The sequence below is a fragment of the Salvelinus fontinalis genome, chromosome 42 (assembly GCF_029448725.1).
Source record: "Salvelinus fontinalis isolate EN_2023a chromosome 42, ASM2944872v1, whole genome shotgun sequence".
In the NCBI taxonomy this organism is placed as follows: Eukaryota; Metazoa; Chordata; class Actinopteri; order Salmoniformes; family Salmonidae; genus Salvelinus; species Salvelinus fontinalis.
Genome location: NC_074706.1, coordinates 24,907,654 through 24,926,815, shown reverse-complemented (window position 1 = coordinate 24,926,815; position 19,162 = coordinate 24,907,654). Strand labels below are relative to the sequence as shown.

The window sequence follows — 19,162 nt, the reverse complement described above, 5'->3', positions numbered from 1 at the left end:
GATTTATATAAGAAACTTTACCGTAACACAAACGTAATATTACAAAATGTTAACCACAGTCAAGCCCATCTCTAACACTGTGATTCAAGTACCTAACACTATGGAACCAATGTAGTTTATTATAAAAAATGTCCATATGTGAATTATGTATATTGTTTTGGTTAGACTGATAAGGGAAACCCAGGACCTGCAATGATACAAAAATAACCAAGTCAGTCAGCATGAAGTCAATTTTGTATTTGATTTCAATTAAATAGTCCTACACACATAACGTGAAGTACAGTACTTTTATTTCACAAAACAATATGTGACAAGTAGAATAACTTCTCACTATGGTAACACTTGCCCTTTTCAGTAAATCTGGTACCCTCGCTTTGATCAAATTAATTTTAGAATATTTTGGAAAAGGATCAAACAATACACTGCACACAAACAGGACAAGGTTGTCACTTCATCAGTGAAGCATTTTCACAGACACCATCACACCAACCATCACCAATCATCTACTCTGCCTCATCATACTCATTCCCTCCTCAGTTCACCTCATCCAGTTTCCTACTACATCCCAAGCTAACAGAATTAACTACAAACTATCTAGTACTACATCATCAAATCAGATTATATTGGCCACATACACGTTTAGCAGATGTTATTGCGGGTGTAGCAAAATGCTTGTACTACATTACATGTCACTATACCCTATACATGGGTCGTGTGCATTTTCTGCTGGTGTATCCTGATGTATCTCCTCTCTGAGAACCTCTTCTCGCAGTGTGTACAGGCGAACGGCCTCTCCTGTGTGAACCTTCAGGTGCACTTTCATATTGTGTTGGTGGGAGAACCTCTTCTCACACTGTGGACAGCTGTAGGGTTTCTCCCCTGTGTGGACCCTCTGGTGCCTCTTCAGGTGGGTCGATCGGGAGAAACGGGCCCGGCACAGGTGGCAGCCGAAAGGTTTCTCCCCTGTGTGTATCCTCTGGTGGATCTCTACCTGTTTGGGGAAACTGAAAGCTTTCCCACAGAATGAACACGGGAAGCGTTTCTCTTTCCTGATTCCGTCTCTACTACTGTCATTTGTCAATGGGCTTGTGTAGCCATTTAGCGTTGAAGCATTGTCTGAGGTCTGGTTTAACATTAGGAGAGTGTGAGGAGGATGAAGGCCAGAGAGCGTCTGTGTTGTCACAGGGTCCATGTTCCAGTTGATAGATCCTATAGAAGGCAGGCTTAAGGCAGCACCTGTTAGGGTGTTAACCTGAGGCACCATCAGTCTCTCTGAATCACAACTATAGGAGCAGGACGGAGCATCGCTAGCCGAGTCTGCGTCTGTTCTCTCCAGCCGCATACGGACACCTCCCCGTACCCGCAGACCAAATCTACGCCTCGCTGTAGTCTCAGCCAGTCTGTTGTCATGGAGACTAAATTCAGATGTGGTTTTGTGTTTGGCTGTCTGTTTCTGGTTGTGGTTAACAGTGTTGATCCCAGGCCCAGAGTTGAGGATGCTGTCCCATCCACAGACCTCTACTATGTCGCCTCTGGTCCTGGCCTGCTGAGTGACGTTATCCCCTGGTCCCTTAACTGCATCGGTCTGGGAATCCAAAATGGCCGTCCAGTCTCCTCTGTTAGCCTCCAGCCAACCACCTGCAGGAAGAGGTAACAAAACAGATTTTACAAACATGGCAGAGAAAACATAACATTGTGACTATAACTACTGTTCCCTGTAGGATTGAAACTGGATTGATTACTTCCATTTGATACTGCTTTTCATCGAGCCCAGGAACGGGTGGCGCGGGGCCAAACAAGTGTTGTACCTAATTTCTCTCCATCGGGGAACTGTATTATAGCGATAACATTACGTTCCCTTTCAGTCAGTCCACTTCAGTATAACATACTATGGGGAAATGGGTTCTGCTTGGGGCTTGATTCTAACGGATACTAAATTAAACAGCTCATGGCAGACCACCCAGACCTGCGTATTGCGCACACAGCGCGCTGCCTGTTTACTTCCCATCACAGCCGTAAGCACACCGGGCTACACTGGGAGCTGTGACATCCAAGCAATAAAATATCACGTGTGTGGTGATGCCCAACTCGCCGCAGCACAAATATCTCCTCTAGTCAACCTTATAAACAACGCCCAAGACGCTGCCAGACTTCTTGTGAAGTGGGAGCTGCCACAGCTAGGTAACCCTTGCCGCTATATGCCAGGGCGATAGCCTCCACAACCCAGTGGGAGAGACTCTGCTTAGATAGCTCCTTGCCACGAGCTAGATTAGCAACACATACAAAAAGATGGTCACATAACCGGATATCCCAGGTCAGTTCAAAGTACGTGCATAAAGCGCACACCGGACATGTAACCTCTTTTGCTCTTCAGAAGCAAAACGAGGAGGTGAAAAGGGAAATAGCTCTAAAGCTAAAGGACATGACTTTCATGGAGGCCACATTGTCACCTTAGTCGCCCAGGGCGAACGGAGTCCAGGAAGAGTGTACGGATAACGCGTGCGAGTCCATCAAGTTTAACTGAGGCCAAAGCCATGAGCAGAGACCTTTTCTAGGAGAGGATCTTCAGATCCACTGACTTCAGAGGCTCAAAGAGGGCAGCACATAGTGCCTCCAAAACCAGAGCCAAGTCCCATGTGGGCGCAATAGGTTTAGAGACCGGTCTGAGACGATGTACACCTTTCAGGAACCGCACAATCAGGTGGTGGGCCCCTGGTGAGGCTCCGTCAATTCCCAAATGACACGCTGAGATAGCGGCCATGTACACTTTTAAATGTTGAGAATTCCCGCCCCTGCTCAAAAAGCTCATGCAGGAACATAAGGATGTCCCTCCAAGAGCACTTATAAGGAACAAGTGCTTTATCTTTGCCCCATAGCTCAAACCCATAGCTCAAATCTTGGCGCCCTTGCAGACTGAATGGTAGCAATAACATTTGGCGGTAAACCTCTAGCCATCAGATTGGACCTCTCAGGAGCCAGGCCCATTGGAACCGAATATCCGGCCTCCCGTGCCAAACCTGCCTGTGCGCCTGGGACAACAATTCCCTGCGCAACGGGAGTTGCCACAGGTCCCCACCTAAAAGGCAAATGATGTCCGCAAAACCAAGGCTGCCTGGGCCAACGGGGAGCCACAAGAATCAATGGTAAGCCCTCCCGGCACACCCTCTCCAACGTGTGCTGAATCAGAACCACTGGCGGAAATGCGTAAAGGAGGGTGAGGCCACTGGTGCACCAGAGCGATCATTTCCAACTGGGCACTCTGGTCCCTCAATGAGAACTAGATAACATGGTGCGTTTTCTGGCGATGCATAAAAATCTACGATGGCCCTAGTCTCCACTCCTGAGTGTCAGAAGTTACAGGTAATTGATATGCCGGGCTCTATGACACCATCCATACTTTACAAATTGAGTAACCCCTCGCACAGCACCCATCCACCCCTGGGGGGGATGAGTCTTTGGTGACCACCTTGTGGGACAACACCTGGCCCATGAGAACCCCTTGCGACAGTAGCTGGGGATCCCTCCACTGGGCCAGTGCCCGAAGGCATGTCGGGGACACCGGAATTGACCGGCGAGATGTATCAAAGTGCGTTACTCGGACCCAGCACTGGAACAGCTGCATCAATAATAATCCTGAGGGAATGACCACCATCATAGAAGCCATCATCCTCAGTAGGCAGATGAAACTTGCGAAAATGTACTGTGCACCCAAACCAAAATTGGGCCAGGCAGAGCTGGAACCCAAACACCCTCTCCGGGGATAGAAAAGCACAATTTAAGGATGAGTCTAACTAGCTCGCTTGTTCCTTTGACTGCTATCAGCCAATTGTCCAGATAGGCCAACACACTCAGCCTCTGATGGGTACCAGAGCTCCCTCCACCACCTGTGAAAAGACGAGGCGAGAGGGACGAGCCGAACGGGAGTACCAAAAACTTGTAGAATATAGCCTCGAAATGGAACCTCGGGAACTTTGTGACAGGGGTACATGGGCACATGAAAGTACGCATCCTTTAGGCAGGCCGATGGTGTGTGAACCAATCGCCGGGACGTACGGACTGTAACAGCCACTGGTTTGTGAGTATTTTGAACTTGCAAACTCTGAGATGCTTGTTCAGGAAACGCATGTCTAGAATAGGGCTTAAACCACCGTCCCTTTTTGTAACCAGGAAATAGACTGTACCAGCTGTCCTGAGCTTCCAACAGATAAACCACTCGTTCTGCTTACTCTGGAGCAGGAAGGATATTTCCTCCGTTAATACTGGCACTAAGACCAGGAGAACAGTTTATGTGATGACGCCGCAAAACGTGGTGGGGATTCGTACAAAGAATTGTAGCCTGTAGTGACTGTTCGCATGACCCAGGGCAACACTGCGCATGTGAGCCATTGGTCAGAGCAGGCAGCGAGTCTCCTGTAAAGTGCCATCTGAGGGGGCATGACGCCCCCAGTAGTGGCATGGGAAAAATACGTTTCCACCACTCGTGTCTGATTGTGGAGGGACATGTTTTATTGAACGCACATGTAGAATACACAACACTCTTGAAACACACAAACAATGGGGTTGAAACAATGTGTTTAGGTGGAAACGTTTGCCTGAAGTATCCTTCCCCGCGCCGTGGCAGGACCATGTCACCCCTGGCCAGGCAGACTGATGTTGCGTCTGGCAAACAAGCGGGTACGACCTTGTGCTGGCCTGGGCCCCCGGGACAGCCCGCTTAGCAGGCCCAGCATCCCCAAAGGACTTCAAAGGGAGAAAAGCACACTGCTCCTCTTCCTTCTGGCCTTGAACTAGGCGTGCATGGCCTCCAGGGCCGAACCGGACAACCCCGGAAGACATTTGTCTGTCCCTCTCTGTCTGAAAACGTCAAAGACGACAGTGTGCCACCACAGTAGCGCCCCTGCTCTTCCCGAGTGCCTGAACGGTGCACCGGGATGTGCACAGAATGAAGTCAGCCGTAACACAAATCTCATCCAGGAGCTCTGCATGGGGCTCTCCTGCAGTCAAAGAAGTGCCCAGCTCCAGCAGCAACTCTGTCTGGTAGATCTGCAGTACAGCTACAGACGACAAAAATCAGCCACCCCCTCTGCACGATACATCTTATCCAGCTGAGCAGCTGAAAAACGACAGTGCTTGTTAGGATGCGTAGGATCTGCATTAGCCACACCCTTGTTATCCAACAGGCTAGGTAGCCAGGTAGCTAGGTAGCTTGCTATAAACTGGAGGCGTGTGCACCAGCCCCGCCCAATCCCTCCCCTCCAGATCCATGAAGGAGGCATACCATGCAGCATCAGCTTAGCTGAATGCGGGTTGAACCAGGTTGTCGTAAATTCTTCGAAATACAGAAACAGGGGTAGGTGGTGCTTGACTGTGGCAACCACAGGGGGCAGGTACTTCCCACCGAACCTTGATGACTTCTGCCGCGGGTGTGAACATGGCCACTTCAACTCCAAATGTCTAGCCACCCTGCAGCACAATTCTATGAACAATGTGTTGGATACCAGGGTCTCCCCAACTACTCACGTAGCGTTAGGGGGTGGCTGTTCCGGAACTAAGTCCCCTTCCGAGAAACTCCTGGAGCGTCCAGAACACCAAGTTGTCATCCGAACCTGTGCCCTGTATGTCATCATGGGAGACAAACCAGCCAGCTCACTACCTCCTAGCTCGGAGGCTAGTTCCACCAAAGCCCCAAGTCTCTCTCTGCTTCCTGCACCTCAGTCCCAGGCGAGGTACCAGCATCCGGGAAAGGAAAGTCGCCATCGGTAACTCCAAGCTTTTTCAAGAATTCGACATGTCTTTCCAGGGAGTTTGCACGCAGTATGTGGCAATGCGCACATGGACTGGTTCGAGCAAGGGCCACCAGAGGATGCTCCAAGCCGAGACAAAATACACATAAATCGTGAGTATCTTTCAGAGAAATAGTATAACTGCATGACTGGGGGGATGTACACATTGTCATCTCGGTCGCTTTCTTAACCGTTTTACTAATTTTCTTCTAGCAAATTGAAGCATAACTAATTGTTCGTGATTAGGAAACTTATGAGAACAAATACAAACTAAAGCACACAACGTCCAGAGGGTGAGCATGCTCTACCACTATGGGACAGTTTAGTTGGCGCAACGTAAGTCTCGTTTTCCACGGACTTGTTGTACCGAAGTTGACTGACTGAAGGGAAACTCATACATTTTTTGAGCAATTACCTGGTCAAGTTCATACATTATAATGTGTGTTTTTGTATATAAACATAAGTTGTATTGATTTCATTGTATAAATGAAGAAAGAATAATAACCAGGTGCATCACTATTCTATTACTGTATGTAGGCTATATGTATTTCTCTCTTACCTTGCTCCCCCATCTTTAGTCCACTCAGCAGATCAATGCTCTCTGGTCCGTCGTCTATTGTCTCCTCTTTGACCAGCAGCAGATCAGGCTTCCCATCCTCCATGTCTACTGACTGTAAGAGATACAGAGTGAGAGGATGTTGGATCAAGAAATCTGATATGAGCACCCTGCTATGGAGCATCTTCTGATTGGGCAATGAGGGATTGCTATGAGTACTATGCAAACATGTTACTTGATTTGACACGATGCAAATGTATTAGTTGATTTAATTACATGACACTCGTTAAAATGGTTTGAAAATTCAAAGGCATAGTCCCACACGTAAGACAAAATTAATCAAGACCTGGGGCGTCTATCAATTCATATTATGCTCTATCGTTTATTTCGTTGTGTTGCAAATCACACTCTTTACGGCAATATTTTCAGTCAATTGGACGTCGCTTTGCCGTGCGGAAGGAAATTTGCAACACAAACAAACATGGAGAGTGAACGCTACACAGAGCACGGAGACACGGAGCTCGTACCTAAAAGAAGGGCAACTTCGGTCGCATGGACGTGGTTTGGGTATGAAAAATCTGACACGGACCAGAAAACCGTCCTCCGCAAAATATGCTGCAGGCCAGTCCCGACAACAGGCTCATACACCATTAACCTCTTTTGCCACCTACGTAAGAATCATGTGAAACAGTACGGAGAGATTTGATCTAATAACATTCAGACAGTAGTTTAGAGTGGGCTCACCTCAGTGAGACTGTGTGTGGTCCAGTGCTGCTCAGCTGGTTTCTCTGTGGGTTCAGGAGGTGGTGTAGTCTGGTTGTCCTCCATGACCATGGTCACCTCAGGGTTCCCCAGACCCTCCCCACACCCCTCCTCCTTCACCAGCAGCACCTCTGGACCCTCCTCCTCCTGGAAGAGAGAGGTGATACAGATTACACAGACATAAACTCCCTCAGGTACATACACACAGAAAATACATGCTTTAATGATGGATGGGCCATACTCGTGAACATTAGAAACAGTTTAAATTCAAAACAGTTGCTCTGTCACAATGTGCATCAGCCAATTAAAATCCTCAATTTACTTGCACGTGATAGAATGCACACACAGATAAACACTTTCAACATGGAGTGTTTACCCATCCCCACTACGTTTGAGTCCTATACTGTAGTTACAGAATTACTTCATTGTTGTTAAACCCATCATGGAGGACATAAATATGATGTCGTGGGTAAAAATAAGTCAGCTATGATAAGTCAAAATTCAGACAAACCTGACTAAACTATTGAAGTGTACAGTAAGTGTTTCAGACCCCTTGCAAATGTATTAAAAATAAAAAACTGAAATCACATTTACATAAGTATTCAGACCCTTTACTCAGTACTTTGTTGAAGCACCTTTGGCAGCGATTACAGCCTCAAGTGTTCTTGGGTATGAAGCTACAAACTTGGCACACCTGTATTTGGGGAGTTTCTCCCATTCTTTTCAGCAGATCCTCTCAAGCTCTGTCAGGTTGGTTGGGGAGCATCACTGCACAGCTATTTTCAGGTCTCCCCAGAGATGTTTGATCGGGTTCAAGTCCAGGCCCTGGCTGGGCCAATCAAGGACATTCAGAGACTTGTGCTGAAGCGCCTCCTGCGTTGTCTTGGCTGTGTGCTTAGGGTCGTTGTCCTGTTGGAAGGTGAACCTTCACCCCAGTCTGAGGTCCTGAGCGCTCTGGAGCAGGTTTTCATCAAGGATCTTTCTGTACTTTTCTGTACAGTCTCTCAGTCCCTGCCGCTGAAAAACCTACCCACAGCATGATCCTGCCACTACCATGCTTCACCGTAGGGATTGTGACAGGTTACCTTCAGACGTGACGCTTGGCATTCAGGCCAAAGAGATTAAATCTTGGTTTAATCTGACCAGAGAATCTGGTTTCTCATGGTCTGAGAGTCCTTTAGGTGCCTTTTGGCAAACTCCAAGCGAGCTGTCATGTGCCTTTTATTGAGGAGTGGCTTCCGTCTGGCAACTCTACCATAAAGGCCTGGATGGTGGAGGGCTGCAGAGATGGTTGCCCTTCTGGAAGGTTCTCCCATCTCCACAGAGGAACTCTGGAACTCAGTCAGGGTGACCATCAGGTTCTTGTTCACCTCCCTGACCAAGACCCTTCTCCCCTTATTGCTCAGTTTGGTAAGGCGGCCAGCTCTAGGAAGAGTCTTGGTGGTTCCCAACTTCTTCCATTTAAGAATGATGGAGGCCACTGTGTTCTTGGGGACCTTCAATGCTGCAGACATTTTTTGCCTCGCCACAATCATGTCTCGGAGCTGTAAGGACAATTCCTTTGACCTCATGGCTTGATTTTTGCTCTGACATGCACTGTCAACTGTGGGACCTTATATAGACAGGTGTGTGCCTTTCCAAATCATTCCCAATCAATTGAATTTACCACAGGTGGACTCCAAGTTGTAGAAACATCTCAAGGATGATCAAATTGAAACAGGATGCAACTGAGCTCAATTTCGAGTCTCATAGCAAAGGGTCTGAATACTTACGGAAATAAGGCATTAATGTTGGCAAAAATTTGTAAACACCTGCTTTCGCTTTGTCATCACGGGCTATTGTGTGTTGATTGAGGATTTTGATTTAATCCATTTTAGAACAAAGCTGTAAATAACAAAATGTGGAAAAAAGTCAAGGGGTCTGAATACTTTCCGAATGCACTGTATATTGTGAACACCTCCCCTCTCCTGGACTTCCTGACGGGCAGTCCCCAGGTGGTGAGGGTAGGCACATCCGCCACACTAATCCTCAACACGGGGGCCCCTCATGGGTGTGTGCTTAGTCCCCTCCTATACCCCCTGTTCACCCACGACTGCGTGGGCGCAAACTACTCCAACACCATTAAGTTTGCTGACGACACGACGGTGGTAGGCCTGATTACCGACGATGAGGTAGCCTATAGGCAGGAGGTCAGTGACCTGGGGAGTGTGGTGCCAGGCCAACAACTTTTCCCTCAACGTCAGCAAGACAAAGTAGCTGATCGTGGACTACAGGAGAATGAGGGCCAGCACGCCCACATCCACATCGACAGGGCTGTAGTGGAGCGGGTCGAGAGCTTCAAGTTCCTTGGTGTCCACATCACTAATGAATTAACATGGTCCACACACACCAAAACAGGCGTGAAGAGGGCACAACACCATTTCCCCCTCAGGAGGCTGAAAAGATTTGGAATGGGCACTCAGATCCTCAAAAAGTTAAACAGCTGCACCATTGAGCGCATCTTGACTGGCTGCATCACCGCTTGGTTAGGCAACTGCTCGGCATCCAAACGCAAAGCGCTACAGAGGGTAGTGCGTACGGCCCATCACATCGCTGGAGCCAAGCTCCCTGCCATCCAGGAACTCTATACTAGGTGGTGTCAGAGGAAGGCCCTAAAACTTGTCAAAGGCTCCAGCCACCCAGGACTGTTCTCTCTGCTACCGGCAAGTGGTACTGATCCACCAAGTCTGGAATCAACAGGACGCTGAACACTTCTACCCCCAAGCAATAAGGCTGATCTTACCTCGTACCCCTGTACATTGACTTGGTACTTGTACCCCATGTATATAGCAAAGTTATCGCTACTCATTGTGAATTTATTCCTCATGTTCTCTTTATTATTTGTACATTTTTCTCTCTGCATGGGAAGGGCCAGTAAGTAAGCATTTCACTGTTAGTCTACACCTGTTATTTACAAAGCACATTTTATGTGACAAATAACATTTGATTTGTAGGTATATTTAGTAGGCCTTAAATGTAATGGTTATAAAGCGCTGTTGGGTGTATGCAGAATAGGGTGAGATCAGATATGATGTATAGTAAAGAGCAGTGGTGTAAGTAGTTGTTTTGGGTATCTGTACTTTACTATTTATATTTGACAACTTTTACTCCACTACATTCCTAATAAAAATAAATGTACTTTTTACTCCATATATTTTCTCTTGACACCCAAAAGTACTCGTTACATTTTGAATGCTTAGCAGGACAGGAAAATTGCCTAATTCACACTTAACAAGAGAACATCCCTGGTGGACTCACTAAACACATGCTTTGTTTGTAAATTACGTTTGATACTTAAAGTATATTTAAAACCAAATACTTTTACTCAAAGTATTTTAGTGTGTGACTTTCACTTGATTCATTTTCTATTAAGGTATCTTTACTTTTACTACAGTATGACCTTTGGGTACTTTTTCCACCACTGCTAAAGATAGCCTCATTCAAAGTCTAAGAAGTCCCATTTTGTGTTTATTAAAAATAAACATTTTAAATACACCATATGAACATTGCAATGTGTTGGTCCCATGTTTCATGAGCTGAAATAGAAGATCCCAGAAATTGTCCATACGCACAAAAAGCTTATTTGTCAAAAATGTTGTGCAAATTTGTTTACATCCCTGTTAGTGAGCATTTCTCCTTTGCCAAAAGAATCCATCCACCTGACAGGTGTGGCATATCTAGAATCTGATTAAACAGAAGGATCATTACAAAGGTGCGCGCCTTGTGCTGGGTACAATAAAAGGCCACTCTAAAATGTGCAATTTTGTCACACTTTCACAGATGTCTACATTTTTGAGGGAGAGTGCGATTGGCATGCCGACTGCAGAAATGTCCACCAGAGCTGTTGCCAGATAATTTAATGTTAATTTCTCTACCATAAGCCGCCTCCAACGTTGTTTTAGAGAATTTAGCAGTACGTCCAACCGGCCTCACAACCGCAAACCACATGTAAACATTGCCAGCCCAGGACCTCCGCATCTGGCTTCTTCACATGCGGGATAGTCTGAGAACAGCCACCTGGAAAGCTGATGAGTGTTTGTCTGTAATAAAGCCTTTTTGTGGGGAAAAACTCATTTTGATTACCTGGGCCTGGCTCCCCAGTGGGTGGGCCTATGCCCTCTCAGGCCCATCCATGGCTGCGCCCCTGCCCAGTCATATGACGTCCATAGATTAGGGCCTAATTCATTTATCTATTTAAATTGACATATGACCAGTAACTCTGTAAAATCTTTGAAATTGTTGCCTTTATATTTTTGTTCAGTGTAAGTAGTTGAATGGAAGCAAATAAATAGACATTTGTGAACATCATATAACCTACACAGTACAAACCTTTTAGGCTTATATATCACACAATATCTGGATACAATATTCTACCCAGGAATATTTAACACTGAAATCTGTTACTCTCGTTATTCCAAAGGCATCTGTGGATCTTTTCTGCTGACACTGAAAATTCATCTTTGTCTGTATTCCAAAGGCATCTGTGGATCTTTTCTGCTGACACTGAAAATTCATCTTTGTCTGTAATGCAGGGGTTGGTCTAAATGTCAGAAGCTATCGAGTGGAATGGTTACTTTCTATGTTATAGAGTGGAATGGTTTTTCTGCTGATGTATCCTGAGGTAGCTCCTCTCTGAGAACCTCTTTCCGCAGTGCGTACAGGCAAATGGTCTTTCTCCCGTATGGACATTCAGGTGCATCTTCAGATGGTGCTGGTGGGAGAACCTCTTCTCACACTGGGGGCAGCTGTAGGGTTTCTCCCCCGTGTGGACCCTCTGGTGCCTCTTCAGGTTGCAGGCCTGGGCGAAGCGCATGTGACACTGCGTACAATTGAAGGGTTTCACCCCTGTGTGGACCCTCTGGTGGGTCTCCACCTTCTGGGGGCAGCTGAAGCCTTTGTTACAGAACATGCAGAGGAACCGCTTCTCTTTACCGTCTGTTGTTGCTCCCCCTCCCTGAGCCTTGGCCCTTTGGACCTTTGAGTTCAATTGCTGATCGAAAAGGACGCTGCCGTGTGAATCAGATGGTGCCATCGATGTAGACACTGGGTCGCGATCCCTGAGTGCATGTAAAGGTGAGTGGGTCGCGACATTAAGATTTGTCTCGAAGCTTTCCCTGTAGTCTAAGAAGTCACCGGTGTTTCCCTGCAAGTGTCCTAAGTGAGTCTGGTCTGCATTCCATGTCAGAAGAGCGTCATCCTCCACTTTCACAGTCACCTCATCTACGACCAGGCTCTCCCCTTTCTTATCTAGGCACCCTTCAGAGTATCCACTACTACTGTACTGGTTCCAGTCTCCTCTCATTGAATTAGTCTGTGTATCTAAGCCCACAGGCATGTCACCAGGTATCATCTCTGTAGCGTATGAACAGGACGGATCATTGCCAGTCTGAAACGTGTCACCTGAGTCCTGATGGGACAGATCCATCCTCGGGCTCGGGTTACCATAAAGTAAATACTCTGAGCGGGGAGCAGGTGGACAGCCCAGTCGCTCCAGCCCCATTAAAGTCTCTGTATCTGTCTCTGACTTGAGGACGGCGTTCAGCGTTCCACTGACCTCCGTGATGCTACGTCGGGGCCTGGGCAGCTCTGGGGCAGTGGTGGGGTCCTCCTTGGCTACAGGGGGGGCTACTCCAGCCACTCCAGTCTGGATGTCTCTGCTGTGCAGGTCCTCTCCTTCAGACCTCTCCAGCTGGAACCCAGGACTTGCATCTTCAGACTGACAAGAAAAAAAGGAGGTAATTACCGGTACATGAGTAGAATTGGATAACAATGTAGTAGGGAAGTCTCCAAGCTCCCCTATGGCAGATAAATGAGGATGTACATGTAAGCAAGTGAATAGTTGAGGGGAGCCTTTATGAAATAAACTGGCCATATTTGATGTACTGTAACTTTGATGTAATCAGGGTATAAAATTAACACCGGCCACGTTGGCGGGTGGTCACACTCAGGGCTTTACAGTGCAAGCATTTCATAAAAATAGTCAAGTAAAGTATGGGCACAAAAGCAAGTTGTGATTTATAGCTAAATAAATGCTGCAGTAGCTGTTTTGAAGGTATTTCTGCAGTTTTGTTTCATATCTGGTAATGCACAATCTGAATCCAATCGTTACAGCTATCCCACCTTGCAAAGCAACACTGCCTGTCTGGGGAGGCTGTGGGCGAAGTGCTGAAAGATTTTTAGAAGAAATGCGCTCATCCTTTACTTCTCTAGGGTAGGGGGCAGCATTCGGAATTTTGGATGAAATGCATGCCAAAATTAAACTGCCTGCTTCTCGGGCCCAGAAGATATGATATGCATATAACTGGTAGATTTGGATAGAAAACACTCTAAAGTTTCCAAAACTGTTAAAATAGTGTCCGTGAGTATAACAGAACTGATTTGGCAGGCGAAAACCTGAGAAAAATCCATTCAGGAAGTATTTTTTTTTGGTTTTGTAGTTTTCTATTCAATGCCATTAGAGTATCATTGACTTAGGACTCAAATTGCAGTTTCTATGCCTTCCACTAGATGTCAACAGTCTTTAGAAATTGTTTCAGGCTTGTATCCTGAAAAATGAAGTAAGAGCAGTCTGAATGAGTGGACCCTAAAGTGTCACAGAGCTTTTTCATGCGCACGACCGAGAGAGTGCCTTTCTTGTTTACCTTTTAAATTGACAACGTTATTGTAGATTATTTAGGCTAAAAACAACCTGAGGATTGAATATAAACATCGTTTGACATGTTTCTATGAACTTTACGGATACAATTTTGATTTTTTTGTCTTCCTGTTTTGACTGCGTTTGAGCCTGTGGATTACTGAAGAAAACGCGCTAACAAAACTGAGGTTTTTGGATATAAAGAGATTTTATCGAACAAAAGGAACATTTATTGAGTAAATGAATGTCTGCTGAGTGCAACCATATGAAGATCATCAAAGGTAAGGGATTAATTTTATCTCTATTTCTGACTTGTGTAACTGTTCTACATGGCTGGTTACTGTTTGTAATGATTTGTCTAGTGGGCTATTCTCAAATAATCGTAAGGTATGCTTTCGCCGTAAAGTATTTTTTAAATCTGACACCGTGGTTGGATTCACAAGAAGTTAATCTTTAAACCTATGTAAAATATGTTTTGTTTTCTGAATATTTATAATGAGTATTTCTGTATTTGAATTTGGCGCCCAGCAGTTTCACTGGCTTTTGAATAGGTGGGACGCTAATGTCTCATGTACCCAAGAGAGGTTAAATGTTATTCTAATTTACTCAAAAGTCTATTAAAATTAGACTTTGTTCTTGTGTTTCTTGTGTATTTACATTGTTTTGTTCACAAGCTAGGTTGCTTTCAATGTTTGAGTTTGCTTCCACTGCTAGCAAAAAGAGACATGGTCATCTCTACTAGTGAGAGTGTCTCTGTTACCAAGGTAACCTTAAAGGGGCAGCTAAACATTTTTGCCTCTACTAAGCATGCTCATCGGTATTTTAAATTTTTATAAATGGTGCAAAAAACATTTTGGCTGGTAGATAAAAAAACATTTGTAAGAAATGTATCTACCAGCCCCAGTGCCTGGTATACATTTTTTTGTACGTTTTAAGCCCTGGATGTAATACTATTACACTAACCTCTATCACGATAACGTGCTGGTTTGAGGTTCTGCTCCCCTCATCAACATTGATTGGTTGGTCATCTCGCCATGTATTGTGTCCCGCTGGCTTCACAAAGCCCCTGTGGCCTCCAGTGAGATGTCCTTCACCTGAGAGTGATTGGTGGAAAAGAGATGGTTAGGTAAGCTACTGTGAATGCTCAATTATACACTGAGTGTACAAAACATAAGAACACCTTCCTAATACTGAGTTGGACCCCCTTTTGCCCTCAGAACAGCCTCAATTCGTCGGGGCAAGGACTCTACAAGATGTCGAAAGCGTTCCACAGGGATGCTGGTCCATGTTGACTTCAATCCTTCCCACAATTGTGTCAAGTTGGCTAGATGTCCTTTGGGTGGTGGACCATTCTTGCACAGTGTGTCAATAGACTTAATTAATAATTAGATATTGAATTATCTTAATTTAGGATGATCCTAAATGAAGCAACTCACAGATTTGTAAAATAATCATACATATCACTATTGACAGCTTTGACACTAGAATTAGTAAGAATGTAATGTAACACGTTGCCTAACTTCTTGATATATTCAGTGGTGTGGTGGGGGGGGGGGGGGGGGGTTATAGGCAGGTATATGCTTATACCCACTTATTTTTCATTGGGCATTGCATATACTCACTTCTAAATCCCCACTGATACGTATCAAAGTAGTGTCTATGAATATGGCTGATGGAACAGATGTTTTATTTAACCTTTATCTTAAAATGTTGATAAACTATTATTTCTTAACATTTTAGACGCAGCAATGTACACACGGTGGTAGGACCTATGCGTGAACGATCAAATGTAATTGCAGGAAAACACTGTTCTAAAATGTGCACCGCATACTTGAATGGTTTCATGGACAGAGATAAAAAATATCAAATCAATAGAACAGGATATAAGGAAGTCTTTATAAATCTGTCGGAACATAATTATTTGAATCAATCCACTGGCCATTTATTCTCCATCTCATGTGAAACAAAAACACAGCTATTCAAACAGTGCTAGGTGCCTGCATACTTAAATTAAAGGGTAACAACAAACACACACAAAAACTTTGATTTTTCCCAGACTTAGAAAGTGGTCTCCTGATGTGGTTCAAGCATTGTTATGAACTTAGAACATACACGTGTTGTTTTCTGTAAAAAAAAGTGTGCGTTTGAGAGCAAAAACTGGAAGAAAAAAAATGGGGGGGATATCTGAAACCTGGGAATTTCTGACTCAGTTGACTTCCTAATTGATCTGTTTCAATAGTAGGCCTACTATTACCCTACTTGCACAGTACAGCTAGGTTTGGCCTGATATTGAAAGACCAATATGGGAATTCATGATTTTAGGTCATTTTAGGTCAACCATGACATACACTCTGTATGTCATGGTTTCTCATACATCATCACACTGGGCGCCTTTCCTTCGCCAGTCAGACCGTTTGGAACTGTTTGGGCAAAATGTAAGTATACCCACTTCTCCAAGCACCACTACACCACTGGAGATACTTTTTATAGATCAAGTGATTATGTTCCATGCATCATATTGTTTTCAATGAGCAAATAATAGGAAATGCAGTAAATATGATAAGTGTCTTTTGTGCAAGATACTGTAGCAAGCTAAGTAATCAGGAGAATTATTGCATACGTTCTCAAAACTGACCAAGACCAAATTCTGGTTAACACATCTAAAGTAAAGGGGAAACGGGTGACAGAAGACCCCCCCCCCATGCAAAATGTACCTCTTGCCATTCCTCTGAATCGTTCGAGAATCTTGACACTACTGGGACGACTGGCGAGGACGCGCTCTCGCATTGTCTTCTCTGCGCGCTCCCGTGCCACCTTCAGTTCTTGTAGCTGTAGTTTCCTCCGCAATGCCCTGTTTTCTTTCTGGCTTTGAGTTATTTCCAAACGAAACACTGCATAGTCGTCGTCTACGAGTTTACAGATCTCTGCCACGGCTGCATTCGCTAGCACCTCCATGATGGAGGCTATTTGAGTGTGAAAAACCATGGCCATTGTTAGCAGCTAGCGTTACTTACTAGATAACGTTAACATCTATCATCCAAATCCTGTCTCCAACGCGAATTAAATATTATCTGAGGTAAGTATTTAGTGCTGTGCAGTTAAATTCGTCACATTTTGAATTCCATGGTTGTTAAAATGTCTAAATGACAAACGCAAAAGTGAAAAGTGTTCTTAGCCATGTTTACTTCCGTTTAACCTTTGGAATTTGTTTGGCGGATCGCATCCAAATTTGAGGTGCCTACACCGCCCCTTACAGTACTGGAGTGTGAGGCCAGGCCTACATAAATAAAATGCTCTTTTTTAATTTAACCTTTATTTATTTAACTAGGCAAGTCAGTTAAGAACAAATTCTTATTTACAATGGCGGCCTAGGAACAGTGGGTTAACTGCCTTGTTCAGGGACAGAACAACAGAAGTTTACCTTGTCAGCTCGGGGATTCGATCTAGTAACCTTTCGGTTACTTGACCAACGCTCTAACCACTAGGCTACCTGCCGCCCATTAATTAGTCCTGGTCCTCTAAGAAAGTTACATATAGCCGTAGACACCTACACTCACTAAACCTAATTACCCCATTCCACTACTTTTACCCTATCGTCTCCTGCACCATACCAACGGCCTAGGAGGACGGGACACCAACCCTCAACACACCCAGTAACTCTAATGAAGTCAAATCTTATATACCCAAATACATCTCTGCAGCTGCCACCAGATCTATTTTCTGTGATTTACTTTCCATTTCTGAAGGTACAGTTGATAACCATCGATAAGAATCCAAGCTTACTGATGCTTGTGCTGGCACAACTCTCACTGGGATCCTCTCAGGACCCTCACCCGTGACCCATCCTCCACTTTCTTCACTGCCTCAGCAGATGACACCCTCTGCACTACACTGACTCTGGCCACTTCAATCTGCCTCTCTCGCACCGTACACTTCCAATCCCCAGCAACATGGGCACCCCTACAGTTAACACACACACAACTACACAATCCTCTGTCCCATGACCTCCTGCACACTTCCCACATCTTGGAATGTCCCTCCTGCACCTGAAACAATGCAGTGGATTTGGCACAAAGGCTCTAACAGGATGACTGATATATCCTAACATGACTTTGTCAGGTAGAGACTGACTCAAAACTCAAAAGGACTGACAGTGACTACTCTGTTTCACCACCCTCCCCACCGGGTCTGCGACGCACCAAATGGCAGGTGTCACAAAACCAGGAATCTTCAACTTTAATTGCTCCATCTCTACACTTAAAGCTACCCCAGAAATCACCCCTTTCAGTGGTGCCCTCTTCCTAAGAGCAAAGCAAGAAACAGATTTTGACCCAGGTTGCTGACACGGACCGCCACCTACAGTACTGGAGTGTGAGGCCAGAAATAACACAAACAAATATCACAAGTCCACTACAGGTTACCTTCACTGATTCAACTGCACCCAACTCCTTTTACCATTGGTTGGCGTCATTGCTCAAAGGGTGTGGTTAAAATACGGTAGTTCATTACATTACACATCCAATCTCCTATTATGGTCGTCACTAGTTACCAGTCACAAAGTCTTAAACCCTGCCTATTTCTACAATTTCTCTTCTTAAAATCAGATTTTAAACCTACTAACCTTAACCTTATACATAACCCAGGAATATAAATAAATATGCATGGTGTGTATAGACAGTAGATGACTAGAACAGGCTTGTACAGCAGTAACTACAGTGCATTCGGAAAGTATTTAGACCCCTTGACTTTTTCCATATTTTGTTACGTTACACCCTTATTCTAAAATGGATTGAATTATTTTTTCCCTCAATCTACACACAATAGCCCATATTGACAAAGCAAAAACAGAAATACCCTATTTACATAAGTATTCAGACCCTTTGCTATGAGACTCAAAATTGAGCTCATGTGCATTCTGTTTCCATTGATCATCCTTGAGATTTTTCTACAACTTGATTGGAGTCCATCTGTGGTAAATTCAATTGATTGGACTTGATTTGGAAAGGCACACACCTGTCTATATAAGGTCCCACAGTTGACAGTGCATGTCAGAGAAAAAACCAAGCCATGAGGTTAAGGGAATTGTCCGTTGACAAAGGTTCACCTTCCAACAGGACAATGAGCACACAGCCAAGACAATGCAGGAGTGGCTTCAGGACAAGTCTCTGAATGCCCTTGAGTGGGCCAGCCAGAGCCCGGACTTGAATCCGTTCAAACATCTCTGGGGAGACCTGAAAATAGCTGTGCAGCGAAGCTCCCCATCCAACCTGATAGCGCTTGAGAGGTTCTGCAGAGGAGAATGGGAGAAACTCACCAAATACAGGTGTGCCAAGCTTGTAGCGTCATACCCAAGAAGACTCGAGGATGTGATCGCTGCCAAAGGTTCTT

General features: G+C 45.0%; 1 protein-coding gene across 1 annotated transcript; it reads right to left on the bottom strand.

Annotated features, from left to right (window-relative positions):
• Positions 1-273: 273 nt before the first annotated feature.
• On the bottom strand, positions 274-17,205 carry LOC129841248 (neurotrophin receptor-interacting factor homolog). Its single transcript, XM_055909432.1, has 6 exons — positions 16,489-17,205; positions 14,738-14,868; positions 12,695-12,856; positions 7,084-7,245; positions 6,343-6,454; positions 274-1,638 (listed from the first exon to the last, which is right to left on the bottom strand). Exons 1-6 carry the CDS (start codon positions 16,763-16,765, stop codon positions 683-685), a joined length of 1,800 nt encoding a protein of 599 aa, XP_055765407.1. The 5' UTR covers positions 16,766-17,205; the 3' UTR covers positions 274-682.
• Positions 17,206-19,162: the final 1,957 nt, after the last annotated feature.

Bases quoted from the DNA above. Each gene is read 5' to 3' on its own strand.
- LOC129841248 (XM_055909432.1), bottom strand. From the start codon at position 16,765: ATGGCCATGGTTTTTCACACTCAAATAGCCTCCATCATGGAGGTGCTA. The intron at 6,455-7,083 runs GTGAGCCCACTC...TATCTCTTACAG, and splicing joins CCACACACAGTCTCACTGAG to TCAGTAGACATGGAGGATGG. The intron at 1,639-6,342 runs GTAAGAGAGAAA...CTCTTCCTGCAG, and splicing joins ACTAAAGATGGGGGAGCAAG to GTGGTTGGCTGGAGGCTAAC.